At 39.7% G+C, this 17,370-nt stretch overlaps 2 protein-coding genes across 4 annotated transcripts in view; both read right to left on the reverse strand.

Annotated features, from left to right (window-relative positions):
* Positions 1–68: 68 nt before the first annotated feature.
* On the reverse strand, positions 69–16,133 carry ciita (class II, major histocompatibility complex, transactivator). 3 transcript variants are annotated; one of them, XM_027002786.2, is made up of 20 exons: positions 14,100–16,133; positions 12,772–12,816; positions 12,564–12,629; positions 12,418–12,453; positions 12,070–12,135; positions 11,790–11,849; positions 11,424–11,582; positions 11,236–11,325; positions 11,100–11,150; positions 10,633–10,752; positions 9,830–9,913; positions 8,057–9,743; positions 7,494–7,673; positions 7,297–7,362; positions 6,435–6,515; positions 3,969–4,052; positions 3,755–3,838; positions 3,560–3,643; positions 718–801; positions 69–331 (listed from the first exon to the last, which is right to left on the reverse strand). In XM_027002786.2, the coding sequence occupies exons 1-20, from the start codon at positions 14,377–14,379 to the stop codon at positions 253–255; spliced, it is 3,486 nt and encodes a 1,161-aa protein (XP_026858587.2). In that variant the 5' UTR covers positions 14,380–16,133; the 3' UTR covers positions 69–252. The 3 variants fall into 3 exon arrangements, with proteins under 3 accessions (XP_026858587.2, XP_026858586.2, XP_026858589.2); XM_027002785.2 differs by having other exon boundaries at positions 11,790–11,852; XM_027002788.2 differs by lacking the exon at positions 14,100–16,133 and adding an exon at positions 13,135–13,488 and having other exon boundaries at positions 11,790–11,852.
* A 101-nt stretch (positions 16,134–16,234) lies between these two features.
* The window catches only part of nubp1 (nucleotide binding protein 1 (MinD homolog, E. coli)), a 28,169-nt gene continuing 27,033 nt past the window's right edge, over positions 16,235–17,370 (reverse strand). The window contains exon 11 of the mRNA XM_027002789.2: positions 16,235–16,444. Coding sequence (XP_026858590.2) covers positions 16,392–16,444 — 53 coding nt within the window. The 3' untranslated portion in view covers positions 16,235–16,391. The remainder of the gene's footprint in view (positions 16,445–17,370) is intronic.

The raw sequence follows: 17,370 nt of genomic DNA on the forward strand, positions 1-17,370 counted from the left end.
TTTTCTTCACTCTGCAAAAGCAATGGTATAGATTTGCATTTTATATTGAAGCTGGCTTTAAAACACTACAAAATTCACAGTTTGTTTATTTTCAAAATGTATTAAAAGTTGTGCATTAATAGGTAGGCATGTGTTGAAAAATCAGTACAGGAATATTGCAACTCAACAATGAAACAAACTTAGTGTCTTTACTGTTGACGACTGGATTGAACATTTCATAAAGATCATTATATTTATATGATCGATAGAGATTTACAGCAGAGTCCTTATCCTTGAGTCTTGAAGCTGAAGATGCTCAAAAACCCCATATGGGATGCAACCATTCCACATTCTAAGAAGAAGGTAGGGAAAGAAGGTAGTCAGCATGCATTGTTAAAACACAGCCATCCTGGAAGACTGCAGCTGGCCACTGCAACCTCCCCCCCACCCCAACTCCCCTATAATGCTATAGCACTATTGTATTATGCTCCACACAATAAAAAGAGCCTTATTAATATCTGATATGCCTGCATAATGCCAAACCCATACTGCAGACCTGACAACAGCAAACTATTTAATGTGGATTATATAGTAAAATAATTAAAGACGCTTAATATGATGTAGATGGAAATGCACTTAAAAGTCATACTATCTCACAAACTACTGTTTAGTTTTAGACTTATGCACTGGAATGTAATCTTAATTTTTCACCTCTTCATAATATTATTAGTTACTTACTGAAGAGACTTCATGCATGTGGAGCTTTTTAAGGCATTACTGAGCTTCTTGGCACCAATATCTGTAAACTTGTTGTACTTGACACTGGGGGGCACAAAAGGACACAAGATTATTGTTTCACACAACACAAGGATACATATATAAATTACATGATTAGAAATACTATAGTTACTGAACTAAAGTGATTTAATCATTTGTACTTAATAGGTTGCAGGGTGCAAGTACATTTGGAAGCCTGCTGCAGTTCTTGCTATCAAGTTATGGATTATTTTAAGTAATCGCTGGATTTATTATTGTTTTTCAGATGCCAAAGAAAAACAAGCAAACATATTGTAGTGTCTTCAATAGATGCCATCATAGTGTAAACAAAATGTGTCTTAACACAACTATTTAATGTCCTTAGATAGATGAAAAGTCTGTGTACAGACTGCTATGTCTGCTTGTCAGGGGCACTCTTGAGTGACTAACATCATTTGTCACTCAGTCTTTTGATTAATAACACTGTGTCCCTTGTGATGTGATATGCCATTAGACCATTTACTGGAGCCTAGGTAATGAAAATATTCAGCATTCCTTCACTTGCACACACATTTTAAATGGCCTGTGTACCACAACTTTTACTAAAAATTTTAGATGGGAATTTTAGAAGCTTTTACAAAACCTTTTCTTAAGATTAAACTTGATGGAGCTTAGTTTTGGTCTAATTGTATTTTAGGACAAAATAAATACAAGATAAATTACGATTATTAGCTAATTATAAATAAGGCTACTTTCAGCTCAGCGTATGTGATTTGGCTCAGCCTAGTATTCTATACTATGTTCACGCGACATGGAACGGTGCGCGCGATAACGGACCGATATCTCCTCTTCATCGGGCCGCACGTAGGCGTGAACAATACGTCTCTTGCGTCATCCAGTCCAAATTAAATCTTAACTGAGCTGCATAAAATGAACCGAACTAGCAGGTTAGCAGTCTAGTTTCACTGAGCTTTATAGCAGTAACAAAAGTAGCTAGCCAATGAACAGAATATAGGGTAACCCATTCCAATAAAATATACTAAAGATTTTCAGAAGCCACCGGAATTTGGTGGGGAAGGACAAAAAATACGTAATAATTATACTGCAATATTTTTCTGTCACGCTAAACAGGAACGTCTGTAAAGGAAACGAATGTTTCACGTAAACCAATTATTTTTGATCATTGGACAGACGCATACACATTAAAAATATAATACGGATAACCTAGGTTAACAAAATCGAATTTCAGCCGCTTCTACCCGCTGTTTGAACGCAGCCAGTCTACCCCGAATACCAGATAGAACGGGCGAAACTGCCCCAGTAATGTACCTAACTAACTTTGTAGTGTCTGTCAGGGAATAGCTACCCACAGAGCTATTAGGTTAGGCTAGCTATTATTAGGTTAGGCTACGCTAGCAGGTTTAGCTCCACGTTTCCATCTCACTTCTTTACAATGTAGTAGATTATTCAGCGTAGTTGTCATCGCTACGCATTTTTAAAAATTATATTTCTTTCCATATTCTCAATTTTGATTATTTAAATTCTTCACTCGAAAACTGGAGTGTAAAAAGTTAAACCCTCACTTTCAAACAGTTTCGCTATAGTGACCGTTTCTTCGGTTAGCGAGAGAGCGTCGTCATTGAATCAATGGAACGTTACTGCAACCAGTAACGACTGAGGGCTTTTACGGAGCTCCCTTAAGTAATCATCTTTGTTAAGGGAAAATCCTCTCTTAAGGTGTATACTTAAGGGAAAAACCTAATACTTTTTATGCAATATGGCACATATAATAGATTGAAAGTAGCGCCAATAAAAAACAAATGATCTGCACAGCTATAGGTTCCCACAAGCTACAGCGCTTTGAGGCGGCTGGGTCTTTGTCATCTTAAGTCTAACACAGGTAGAAATGCCCACAGCGTTATTTGAGAGAACATGAAATGGCGAAGGTTGTCTATACTTTTTCACTCGCTGAGGAGCGAGAGGATTCTGAAGGAAGTAGCACTGTTTGTTTTTATTTTATAACCAATATTAGTCACCCTCCTATGTGTATATAGTATATTTTAAACAAATTCCACACTCATTTCACCCGAACTGAAAGTGAAGGAAAACTGAAAATAAACGATATGTATTGTGTTGCAGGAGGCACAGCCTTTCAGTTACAGTTTTAATGTCCTAAATACACAGATGAGTCTGTTACTGAAAACGTGGCAGTTTGGAAATATTTGGTAGTTTTAAACCTTTTGATCCATGTCCCAATAACATTCACTGTAAGCCTCTTAATTTTTGGAAAAAAAAAAATCAATAAAGCCCTAGTCATCAGAGCAAGTAACCAGGTCAGCTAATAACATGACAGGGGTAACACTTTTATACCAAAATCTAGACTTAATAAACAATACATATACAAGAATTAGCTCTGAGTCAGTCGATTAATCTAAACCTTGTAGGTGAACCGTCACAGACTCTGTTCTTTCTGTTACATGCACAATGTCAGCCATCCTCTACCTCATTCATCAGCGGTTGGTTTCTAACTACAGGGCTCCTGCTGACTGGACATATTTTGCTTGGTGGAACATCAGTGACACTGACATGTGAGTGGTAGTGAATGTAGTGCAGGGTAGTGTTTCTACACACTGAAACATATCCAGCCAACAGCAGACCTGTGCTCAGAGCCAGCCGCAGCCGCACATAGGCATTAGTGTCTAATTGCACACCTAGATGGTGCACCCATAAGGTAGCAGCTTCTGACAAAGTGGTCCATGAATGTATATTCATGGACCACTGCAGTTTTATGCAGAATATAATTGGACTGATCAAGTAAACTTACTCCAGATCCAGAAGGGACTTCATGTCTGGTAAAACCAGGGCCAAGTTTTCGGCTCCACTGTCTGCTATTAAGTTTCCATAAAGACTAAGAGATGTGATATCAATGCAATGAAAAGAGAGAAAACATTAGTGCATTCAGTAGCAATCAGTAACTACAGTTATAGTTCATAGAAGTGACAATCTCAAAAGGGCCTACCTGAGCTTTTGTAGTGAGGAGACTTCTGACAGGGCCTGGGCCAGTTTCTCCAGCCCAGCATCTCCAATAGAGTTCTGCGACAGACTGGTGGGAGAAAGAATGATGGAGGCCATGCTAAACTAGGCTTCTGCGATTTTTATCAGCTGCGCTAAATGTTGAATGCGAGAGTGTTTGAAATATTGTGAACAGCCATCAATGTGTGTATTACGCTCACTTTAGCATCTTCAGAGATGTTAAAGATTGCAGGGCACCAGCCAGCTTTTCAGCTCCAGAGTCTCCTATTTTGTTGTTCTCAAGACTGTAAGGCAGAAAAAGAAGGCTGTTAAAACAAGCTGTAGTATTTGGAATAAAATTTCATACCACAAGTATTTCCAGAAAAATAAGTCTGCCCCCCTGCCTGGCTGAATAGTTTCTAAAGGTGTTTCATAAATTATGCTACAGAAGTAGTGTCAATATGTTTTACACTGTGAATATAATAACTATAACTTTATTGCATCTGTAAACTCTTACAATTGAAATACATTATACAAGTGATCCAGTGCAGTTAAAAAAAGAAACATTTCACAATTTATTCTAATTTCCCTTCATTCAAAGTTATTTTTGTGCTGAATATTATGTATTAAAATCTAAAAACAGATTTGGCAAGTCCAAATTTTAAGAAATAACTTAACTTAATTTTTTGGACTGGAAAATTTATTTAAATGTTCATTTTGTTAGTTTTCCATTAAATCAGGACAATCATTCAGATTCTGAATCAGAATGGGAGTTACTTTATTCACCAAACGTACTAAGGAATTTGGCACAACAGCACGAGAACATTAAATGTTCAATAAGCTAAAAAACCCACAAAAGTGCAGATGATACAATACAATGAGTACAATACAAATACATGAGATGAGATCAAATACAACACTGTACATTAAGGGAAATTCAATTTTGCTTATTTGTTGGTGGAGGCTTTTTGAGAAGGCTGCCTGCCATTGTAGGGAAAATGTTCAGGTTTTATGTGCTTCTGGTTTTAATGGCACACTACTGTATACCAGTGGAGAGTTGAAAAAATGTTTAAAAAGGTCCCCAGATGTATGGAGACTGCGGTGATTTTTTTTTTCAGCTCAATTCTTAGCCGTGATGTCATGGAGTGTCAGGATTGAGCGCTTCTGCCTTTCTGCTAAAGCACGCCATCTGATGTAATAGCCCTTAATCTGGGGAGGGAGAACCAAGCCACACGGTTAAGGATCAGGTTAAGAGGCCTTTGGTGGTGGATCCAAACAGCTGAGACAGGACCGGTTGAGAGGTGTTGAGTTTCACCGACAACCTTCTTTGATGATGCTTGGATCGGTGCAGATGTTGCAATTGTACATTGTAATTTGAACAACTCCGCCCCAATTTTTGCAGTGTTGTTGATTTACAGTGGAAAAATGGAAGGGTGGGTTCTTATGAAAAGCTGCCACCATTTTTACTGTTTTTCTATGTTGAGCTTCGAGTTCTTTTTTATCACATCACATAGCCAGAAAAGTTACGTCGCTGCTGAAGATGGCGATGCGGTCATCAGCTCTAAGGCACGCAAGGATTGTGTCAACAGCAGATTTTGATCGGGTTAATGGTAGGGTTGCTGGAGATGCACTTGTTGGTGTACAAGCAGTACACAAGGGTCGAGGTGCACAGCCTGGTGCACTTTCAGTGAGCCTCTGCCCCAATCGAAAAGGAAGTCAGTCTTCCATACTTAACAAATTATTATATAAAGTGACTACACCAAGAGGACAATTACCAAGACTTAAGGACACTCTCTACCTGTTTATGCTCTGAAATAAATATATTTTTCTTTTATCTTCTTATTTGGAAGACATCTGTGTAGCTACCATTTTTTGGACCTCTGGAGTCAGTTAGGCTAAGATTGAGATTTAGTTCTTGCATATTTGACAAGTAGAATTTCTTGTGTTGGTGGGTGGGTGGGTGGGGGGGGGGGGGGGTTCCTGGTTAATATACCTTAGGCTTGTCTAAGTCCTTTATTTTCCCCTTCAAGTTTTTAATTTGAGTTGTAACATGTCTCTCTGTACAGAGAGACATTTTATGACTGTTATACTGGCTTTATCTACAGTAATACCACTGAAGGGATGGCAGCAGGGCTGATTTTCCCTTTACTGAGAGATTGGAATTGTTTGCTATGAGTTCATAATTCATAATTGCACAGTATATAATTCATAATGGGGCAATGACATTTGGTTTTCACATAGCTCAGAGAAGGCAACAGATTCAACAGATCTAGATGAACAGATTTACTGAACATATTTACATTCAGAGGTTGACCCTAATCATTACTTTATCTTGGTTAGCATTGTTATTAATATGATCTTTCTGGTTTTGAACATAGTGATGCAATTAAAAAAAAACAATTGTAATTTATATATTTTAACAAGGCAAGAATCTGTTTGTAATGCATATATTTTTGGCACGCTTCTAATTATTTGGATATAAATTATGTTAATGTCAGTAGCATAGAGCAATATTTATACAGATTTTCTAAGGTTCTGCTAATATTAGTTGCAAATGAGCCCCTACTGGAACTTAATTATTCAATTGTATGAGGAGGTGATTATGCACTTTAAGGCTTTAATACAATGCTTATAGAAATAAGGAACTTTCAAGTATGGGAGGCTTCTGGTCAAACACTGGCACTTACTCTAGGTGCTGGAGAGACTGAAGTGCAGGGAGGAGCTCAACAAGGCAGGGAAAAACCTCAGGTCCTTTCTGTTGGCCCAGCCTTCGTTTAAACAAACAAACAAACAAACAAACAAACAAACAAACAAACAAACAAACAAACAAACACAAGGCTAAATAAATCACCAGTGACTCACTCTGGAAAGTTCCCTTAAAAACTCCCAGTAAATGTTTTTCCATGTTAGCCAAGGGAATTTAATGGAATTTGTGCAGAGTAAAAAATCTATATAATTTCACATTTACAAAATCCAGCTAAGGGGAATATCATAATTTGCCTGTTGAGAAGGTAACAAAGACAAGCTAGAAATATGCTAATTCTAGAGATATGTATTACGTGTTTTTTTTTTGTTATTGTTTTTTTTTTGTAATAGGAACTAGGAGTCACTACATCTATATCATAAAAATGGATGTTTGCTTGCTATTCAAGCTACCAATGAAGCTACGACTTCAGAGTTTGTATATCTATATGTAATCTTGATCAAGATAAAATGGTAGTAAATCTCTAAAAGTTTGTCTTCATTAGGTACTATTTTTGCTTACAAATATCCACTGCCCTGTGTTTAATATTTTAGATAAAAACATTGTTTTTATATTAACATAAAACAGTCTCTAACACACTGGGTGATGTACACATGACCATCTTTTGTAGTATCTTTTTTAGAGTAGCCTTCAGAAGATTTAAAAGCATTGCATCTCTGCTTCCTATTACTGCTGTATTTGAAAAATCAGTGGAACTCTTCATTAACTGGATGAACTAACACTTTAAGGGTGGTTTTCTAGGACTACAGACTGAATAGAGTGAATTGTCTGGGTGGAATACTCACTCGTAGTCTAGCTTGTAGAGATGTCTCACTGCTGGAATGCCCTCATCCAGAGCAGACACAGCCCCGCTGAAATAAGTGCACGATACATCACAATAGTCTTAAAGCTGTCATGAATTGAATTACACTGCACATATCAGGAAGTATAACAACACTCTATTTACAACAAATGAGGCAACAGATTGTTATGGATGTCTCACCCCAATGGCAGCTTTTTCTCTCTGTGGATTTGAACAAGGAGGGCCAGGTTTTCTATGTGACATGCCTGTGATGCCTTGAATGGCTCTATGGTGAATTTATCAATAGCACTTTTCAAATTTAATTCGTCATTGCTGCAATGTAAGTCCTCCCACAGGTCAATTGTGTCCATAGTAAATGCCCTAAATAAAGCAAATACATGCACACAAATAAAATTGAAAAATCTTAAATGGGAAATTAGAGCCAAAATGGGAGCTTATAGGTGATTTCACTTATAAGATCTTTACTTAAATAATATTTATGTGTTTACTGTTTAACTCAGAGACACTAAATGCTTATATTTTAAGAACCAGAATATAGAGGTTTTTTGCAAACAAAGCATTTTGAGAAGTTAAATAATTCCACAATGGCCTAAATGACCCTTTATATTTTGTTGGATTTTTCCATCCTGTTTGTTCATCTTTATAACAAATAATGTAAATTTACACAGAATGTATATAAGGTTTATCAAGAAATCACTGTTCTATAACTTGCTTATTGGACATTAAAGAACGTGATCCCTCACCGGTAGGACTTAATGCTGTTCATAGCTACTATGTCTTTGAGACCGCTGAGGGGAACACACGTGTCCTGCAGGTCAATGGAGAACATCTGCCCAAGACCCTTGGCATGCCGAAGGAGGTGCTCAACAACATATGCGTCTGTCAGGGAGAGCTGGGCTCCGCAGAACCTCAGCCCGTCGGGAAGGTTCTTGATCAGGAGCTTGGCCAGCTTGACGCTGCTGGTCTCGTACACACAGTGAAACAGCTCCAGCAGCTTGCCGGGTGTCAGCTCACCTGGTTTCAGGCTCTCCAGCTGGGTCTCCACCACTTGCCTTTTTGCCTGTGAGGTGGCTGGGCTATGTGGAAGGCCAGAGCACGGCAGCGGGCTCCTGTGGTAGAGCAGGCCCATGATGAACCTTTGTAGAAGGTCCTGCCATTCTCCCTGTGGCTTCCTCTTGCGGTGCTGGAGCGCCATCTGGGCCACCAGTGTTTTCTCGCTCACATCTCTGGACTGCACCAACAGCAAGGCACTGAGGAGGCTCTGCACAAAGAGGTCTGCGAAGCAAGTGGCCAGGGTTCCGCCAGACTCCTCACTCACCACATGGGACGTAAGTATCCTACAGCCGAATCCATAGTCCATCAGTTCCTTACTGAGCTGTTGCTCTTGGCTTAAAAGAGAGCGCTGAGACTTGAATCCCTCCCAGGCCATACTGCACAGCTGGGTAATATCCAGTTTGGATCCCTGCTCCTTAGCTTCCAGCTCTAGGTGCTGGCTGACCACTCCCAAGCACAAATCAGTGAGAGTCGACGGCAAAGCGCAGGTGTCCGCGTCGTGCCGCTCCAGCAAGGAGCATGTAAACCAGCACAGCAAGGGATTCGAGCACAGACTGAATATGTACTTTTTTCTTTTAATTTTCCTCAACGCACTCTCTCGCCGTGAATCATCGGTAAAATAATTTGAGACATAACGCTCGATGTCCGTGGATGAGAATGGGCACAGCTCCAAGATGCTGTCCACTTTACGCAGCAGCTGGTTCAAAACATCTTTGGGTCGACTGGCTATCAGGAGAGTGCACCCTGACAGGATCTTTCTCTGGAAGATGCCAGAGAACAGCTGCCTCACGCTGTAGCCGTCGTGTGAGGCTGAGTCGGCGGAGGCCTGGAGAAGGCCTTCAAGGTCCTTCATTTCGTTGAAACTGTCAAAAAGGATGAGGACCTTCTCCGGGGATGATAGGACATGCTGGAACACAGCTGCCGAGTCCTTGCAGCGAGGGGAAGCAGACAAGTCAAACAGCAAACTTTTCAGACTGTAGCACGGCCGCATCAGGTCCACAGCCTTGCAGTCCAGCAAGAAGACGAAGTGGAACTGGGACAAGCCCCCGCTGGACCAGTCCAAGGCCAAGCGCTGGAGGAGAGTGCTCTTCCCCATGCCTGCCTTCCCAAGGATGGTGACCAAGTGTCTGGATCTGAGTGTGCAGTCCTGGAAAATACAGGTCCGGTCCACCATGGCCTTCTTTCGCTCCGAGTCGGAGAGCACCAACAGCTCCTTCTCCAGACACTTGTTCGCATTCTTGCCTGTCCTGATCACGAGCTTCCGAGGCACCAGTAGTGTTTCTATGTAGTGAGAAGCCATGCTAATTTCTGCCTGCTTTTCGCTGCAGGTGTCCTTCAGGTGAGATTTCAGGTGTGCAATGTAGTCTTCAACGTGCTCTGTAGGTGAAACATGTTTTTGTATTGTTCTTTTAAGTGGCATGGTTTGGAGACAAAGATAACCCAGCAATGTTATTTAGACTCACTTGGTATCACTGGACTCAGCCTCTTCTTAGTTCGGTGGGGTGGGGGAGTAGAGTCCTCTGGTGGTATTTTGTCTGGGATTTGACCTTAAAATAAATAAATGAATTAATTAAAATAACAGGCAACATAATACATAATACACGTGTCATTGGGCTGCAATCCCAGATATGGATTAGCTCTTGGACTTAACCAGTGTCTGGGAAATTCTCCATTATTGTAACAGCCCTAGTGCAGGGCAAGGAGCAGGACGTACAGAATCGCTCAACAGACACGTTTATTGACGAACACTGAAGACACACAAGCAGTGATCACATACACAGGCATGGAAATGGTGAACAGAGGCACTAATGTGAACATGCACGTGAACAATAACTGAATAATGACTGACAATAACGCACACACTGACAAGGGTTTAAATAACTACAAACATGACAAGATTAAACTGATGCAGCGTGTGCGCATAATAACGTAGGCGTGGATACAAATAATACACAGTTAACAACGAACTCCCACTGCACGTGGTGGGCCATACCACGTGACCAGTGGAAGGGGAGCGCTCCGTGACAATTATATTCACTTCTGCAAAACAAACCAACCCAATCCCAGGGCTAGTTTTGTTCATTCCTTGGCACTACGGCCTTTGGTTTAGATGAAACATTATGAGATTACATCCAATCCAGAAGGAAATAAATACTATCAGATTACATCCAATCCAGGAAAAAAAAAGAGATCAGGCAGCCTTTAAAAAAGCAATCCTAGCAGCTTCGTGTTATGCAGTGTGTTACATTACACACAGCGGGCTGACCTTTTGAATGTGAGACTGGAGTGAGAGGCGAGGGGAACCAAACCCTGCTTGCAGTGTCTGATAAGGAGATGGTGGGATGGGAAGACATGCTGAGCTCTAGAGGGGCTACTGCACCATCAGCTAAAGAGGGGAGGGAAGATGCAGTACAAGATTAACACACACAGCCACATGCTAAATGGTCAGCCCAAACATTATAACTAAACAAAAGGGAAAACCGGTTCAACTTTACATTTTACTGCAATCTATGCCTGCCTGTTCACTTATTCATTATGAGTTTGACAGTAGGTTTTGAAAAGACATCTCAAACTGAAGGAAGAATTGGAGGAAATAATGTTGGTTTGTCACGCTCATGCAATGATTTTACACAGATTTGTTATGACTTCATGTTGACTGAACTTGAAACCAAGTCCCCCTGTCCTAGCAGTTGATGCAATTAAACACCCAGTAAACGAAACTCCTTCACTTACCTGGAGAAAGGGGAAAAACCTGTGAGATTGGACCTAGAGATTGCGGCGAAACTGTGGGGTTAAACAGCAAATGAAAGTTAGTTACAGGCACTGTTAATATGTGCTTGAAGTGCTTGAAGTGGTGCTACTGACTTACCCAGAACGTAGGTGGGCCTGACGGGGACTATTTGGTTCATAACGGGATGGGCGAGATGATTGATAGTGTGTATGATTCGTAGCGTTTGTCCTAAGAAGTGACACAAACACACACACACACAGTTAGACAACCGCTAAAATCAAACTTCTGGGATGACAAAAGTCTCTGCTATGGTAGCTGATTATTACCACTAGATGGCACCAAAGAAGCACTTTCCAGGGCGGTGGCTGCGGTAACGGCGAAAGGAGCGTGCATGAGCTGCTGGGGTATCGTGCGTACGCTGGGCTGGAAACTCCCCTCGCAGGGGGCCGTTATAGCATCTGAGTAATTTTCTGAGGCCTCCGGGTCTAAAGCAACGAGAGGGGGACAGCTCTGGTTGAAGAAAGCAGGGTTTGAAATGAGTATACGTGAAAGACAACATTTCTAAAGCGTGGTTCTTGGTCCGTTATTTTGTGACTGGCAAGACGCTCCTAAAGCAGTTTTAAGGATTTTGACTACCGTTATAATTAAAAGCGCTTTGCAAAAGCTTTAATGAATCTGATAAAAAGAGTTACCTCCTGTGTTACCTCCTTTGTTGCGTTTGAGGCGGGATGGTTTCTTTGATGGTCTTTTATCTGCTGGTGAGAACAATGCACACTTCAAGTCATCCTCTCTTCAATTACAACAGGTTTACCCAACCTCGGTCTGGTGGGCAGGGGTCCAGCATAGATTGGTGATTTACTAAGCCAGAACGTTCACTGGTGAGTCCGTTCAGATATGCTTGTGCAGGGAAATCACCTAACGTGCCGGGCACCTGCACTTTAGAACTGGAGTTGGAAAGAGATGACCACTTACATCGTCGTTTTCTGGTTTGCCTTTTTATGTCTTCACGTCCCAAAGTTGGCTTATCATCTGGTTCATCTGTTTTCGAAATAAAGAAGCAGGAGAGCCAACCAAACAACATACGACATGTAGTTAGGCTATACAGATGGGTATTAAAAACTGATGATGAATTACGCAATGTTTACGTTAATTTCCAGCAATAACTAATCTTTTCTCAAAAGGTGATTTAAGATACTGGGCATTTATCTCTGTCTTCTGATACATATACTTAGCCCAATTATACAATCTGCCCAATGCTTCATTAAACATCAGGGAGTTTAACGTGCTTTAACTGCGTAAACTGTCCTCTTATAGGCTTACCTGAGATATCAAAGACGTCGTCGGAAAAACACAAATCTGATGTAAAACACAAATGCAGGACACTAAGTTAAGGTTTTTTTTTTAATTGCAATAAGTAATCATATATCCTATATTTGTTATGTATATGGACAAAGAGAGTAACTGACCAAAAGATTCGTCAAATCCAGGAGAGCTGAGATCAATGCTGTCAATATAGGCCGAAAATAACGTATCTAGTAAAACGGTAAGAAATAGTCAGCATAAATAATTTTAGTATTTGGTTTGGTAAAAAGCGCGCAAATATTGACTCTCCATTTTATACAATGTCTAGTATAAAATACATGTCGCCTAAAATGAAACGTTTCTATCGCTCACCTGGTATGAGGTCGCATAAACCTGGATCGCCAGTTTCGTCAACTTCTACAATATAAAGACGCATATATAAAGATTTGGTGCATACAACGTTACTGTCGTCTGCTAGTCTAAGCTCCCACGGAATAGACTACTAAGAATATGTGGAGGTCCTTGGAAATAATGATAAAAACGATGTATGATTGATACATACATAAATATGTGTGCAACACAAAGCAGAGGTAAATGTTACACAGGTGAACAAACACGATAAAATAACAGGATAAACCATGGTTAACACACTAATTCTACCAGTTTTTGTAATAAAAGAATAACGCTTATATGTCTCATAAATACAAGGAAAGTTATAATAAGATTTAATATTACCTATATCGGAGTGTAGATCCATCTTATCTTTGAATGTTTTACTTCAAAATACGATATTCCACTTTATTTAAAAAAAAAAAAAGTACATTCGTACTTGTCCTCAGATAACACCAGCGCAGCAGTTTGGCAAACGCCACAACGCGCATTCATCTTAAATTTGGTTTTACTTTCACTATTTATATTTAGCATGCGCGCTGTTCAGCATTCACGCGGACCTAACACAGGACTCTAGTAATCCTTTATATTATAAATAAGGCAAGTCATTTTGCTATATAAAAATATTGTACGTATTGAGCATCATATTGTGTCATTTTAAAACGAATAAAAAGCATGCTGTTTTTCTGATGCTGCCGAGCGGATGTATGGGCGTCACAAGCAAATTCCTACATGGGCGTAAATACCATGGCCATTCAGCAGTGAGCTGAGGAAAAAGTCCCAAACAAAGTTTGCACAGGGCACACCCTCTGGCTCACTTCTATGTTTGACAGAGTCTAGGAAAACAATCTGTATAATTGGTTGGCATGAATTAAACCAAAACAAAGTAAAACCTAAAATAAAAACTCACAAAGGCTCAGAAGAGTGTTGGGGGATTTCTGCTTTATTCATTTCTAATCTCGAAACCAGCAGAAAATGTTGCCAGCAAATTACATTTGTGGAGTGCAGGCCTGGATGTTAAAAAAAAAAAAGAAACAAAGGGGCATAGGGGCATGTTCCTTTTGAGATGCAATGCCAGATGGCATCTTCATCCCATGTCGTTCAATGGCAGCACTTATCATTCTGGAGATCCCTGATTGCAACAGGGTCACATTTAAGACAAGCCCCTAAGATAGAGAACCGTACTCGCATGGAATACTTGCCTGACTTGGCACCCTGATAAAAATCCTTTCTACATTTATAAGCTCCAAAAATAATGGACAAACAATAGTTTGCAAAAACAGTAGAGCAGAAACAAATGATGAACATACCATCTGGCCCGGGGTCCTCCTTCTCCACAAGCATGGAGAAAAGGATTCCTTTGCTGGCCTCCCATTTCTGCCAGATAGGAAGAGCCAGCTTCCTGGCCAGGCCATCTGCATCAGCCGAGCCCCCCTGGCCAGAGTCGGCGTCCCGAAACAGGGATTGGTAGTACTGCACAGAGAACACCTGTGCATCCAGCAGCTGGTTGAGAAGCGTAGGAAGTAGGCTGGGTTCAGCCTCCTCTAGAACCCTCCTGACCTCCAACAGAACCTCCTGGAAGGGAACCATCTCCTGGCAGCTCCGGGAGGGACGCTCATCTCAGCTGCTCATAACTTCCCATGGAGCGCCATGAGGCACGTGGTACGTTCTATGAAGCTGCCAGGAATCGGAACACAGAATACTCGCCGCAGCACACTGGGATGAGGCAGACCAGACCTGACACCTTGCCCTCTGCGGTGAGTCACTGAGCCTTAATCAAAGATGCACAGCATTTCATCTCGCCTTGAAGGAACGCAGACGGTTTCACATGTGCTTTTCCCAAATAACAGCAGAACGCAGATATGCTGTGTAGATAAATCTGAAGAGAACAGTTCCATCTCACTTCACTTTTGCTACTAGGAATTCACATGGAGAAGTGAGTGGCTCAAATCTATCACACTGATTTCCTGTTGGATAGCTATAAAGCTTGTCAAAGCAACAATGCTGATCTCAGAGCAGCCAGACACAGTTCATGTAACTATGCATATGAGGTGAAGGGAAAAACTGATCCTATATTAACTCCATGTTAATGGTGTAACACATGAAACTGACCAATGAATACAATTAACAATTTATAAAACCCAGAAACCCCCTTCTAGAAACCTGTGTATGGGAAGAAAACAACAAAACCCAAACATACATTAGACATGTTCTTTCAGCCCCATGCAATGTGAGCCAAGCTGAAACATGTATTTATTGCAGTGGAGCTTTACTACATATCATATAACAACTGATATCTTACAGATATCAGTTAATTGCATTGTGTTCTATAACTGCAGGTCTGAAGAACTGTTATCCAAACTTGAAACCATTTAAAATCATTTGCAAAACAATTTTAAATGTATGGTACTTTACTCATTGACTCACATATATCAAATTTATAATGATCAGTCTGTATATCAATATTCCTAATGTGCCACTTTAGTAGGGATTTTAGTTTAGGTATACAAAACCAGAAAATATAAACAGACCATTTAGATCTTCAAATTTTCAAACTTTGTACCTGTAACAGCAATATTTTGGTATACCTGGTATACCACAGAGCAAAAACTAAACAAATGAATAAATAAATAAGGCAAAGCTAATGAAATAATATATTGATCATTTTATAAATAAAAACATTTAAGTGACAAAAGTCAATTTTATGAAAAACATGAGACATTACTAGTGCAGATTATTAGCACAATAGCATTATTAGGCTCACAAACATGGGCAACATTTACTGAATTAATTCCTTTAAGTGGATTGGGGTGATTTGTTTCTGACTGCTAATCCTCTCAAATACGAGTAGTACAATTCTGTTTACTCTGTTAAACCTTCAAACTGGCACTGCTGCCAGTTGGCAGTTCGGCTCCGAATGACAATGAGAGAGAATTGTTGAATAAACAATGCACCAACTGACATTTCTAATTCTGTTCCTGGACATACCATCAAAGAACTTCATTTTTAGATCATATTAGTGGTTATTGACATAGGTGATTGAAATAGATTTCTGAAAGAAAAACTACATGTAATCTAAATCTCTACATTTTTCCTGTACCTCAGAGAGATGGTTAGGGCTTGAATGTTTAGATTATTCCATATTTTAATGCGCACCCAGCATCACTGTTATCTCTCTGACTTTTAGTCTATATTTAGTTGGAACAGAAAGCTTTTCAATGATGTATCTAGCTTCATTCAAATGGAGAGGCCCAGGCTCCCAAACAGCTGGGTCAGAAGATGGCATCTAGTGAGGTCTTTCCAGTGGAACTTCCATCAGCGCACACTGCTAAGTAAACCTCAACACTGTGCCCACACAATACACAATCTGCTTAGTAAAGCTCAACGCTTCAACAGTGTTCAGAGAGAGTGAAGGACAAAAATGAACACCCATCTCGGAAGAGTATGAGAATAGTAATAAAGAAGGTTTATTCTAGGCATACAGAAGAAAAATACAACTCTGAAGGAAAGGTTGTGATGTACTGCAATTGAATATCTATTATTATACAAGATGAGACTTTTCATCTAATGGTCTTTCCGTTCCACTCGATGGTTGTACAGATCTAGTCTGCATTTGCATCTGCTGCAAAATTGGAAGAACAATAATTTTTTATACCTGTGAAAAGAAAAAAGGGTTTGGGTGGGTTTCAGAGAGGACACACAGGAAAATCTTTTAGTGCCATTACAAGGGGGAAAAACATTTTATGTGGGTTGGTTCTGAATTTGTAATAGTGTGTGTACACAGCAGATGTTCAAAGGAAGAGTTGATGAATTATAGACTACATACTTCCTTAATGTTCTACTTCTGTTTTCGCTAGAAAACAATGGTATGACAGCAATTCCCATGCTATATTAAACATTACAACTTCTTTTTTTCCATTGATGTCTACATATCAAAAGTGGGTGTGATGATTCAAAATGTAGTGCTCAAAAATGTCATTTAGGTGCAATATGTGATTATAAAATACTAATTGGTATCGGTGACCATCAAAATATGTATATTTTTGTTATTATTCTAATTTGAGCTATATTTTTTGCTTGTTCTGGAGATATAGAACATTCAAAGAGTATGTCAGCCACTGTTGACAGTATCTAGAGTCCTTTATCTAAACATCTAGACAAATATTTACTAGTTTATTTAGATCTCTATTTGAGAACTGTTATATTTAAATCAATTGTTTCAAATTTTATTGATTCCATTTAACCAATGGTTTTAATTATCTGTGCAACATGTCTTGCATCACAATTTCTTAAAATGCAATGTACTGCTGAATTTTTATTATGTTCTTCCTCCAACATTATGAACACAGACCATACAAAGAGATGTTATCTAAAGTAGTGAACTAGTCTGGGAGGGTGAAAGGGGAAGCAAGAAATTCTGCATATAAAATTATTACAGATCTGCCTGCATAGGAAATCTGCACTTACTCTGTAAATGCATTGTTGTTTAAGCCTTGGACAACATTAGAGAATTCTAATGCACTCTGTTGGATTAGTGCTAATATCAGTTTTTCTAAGCAGTTACTGTGTGCTTTATGGTTA

The sequence above is a fragment of the Electrophorus electricus genome, chromosome 1 (genome assembly GCF_013358815.1).
Source record: "Electrophorus electricus isolate fEleEle1 chromosome 1, fEleEle1.pri, whole genome shotgun sequence".
NCBI lineage: Eukaryota > Metazoa > Chordata > Actinopteri > Gymnotiformes > Gymnotidae > Electrophorus > Electrophorus electricus.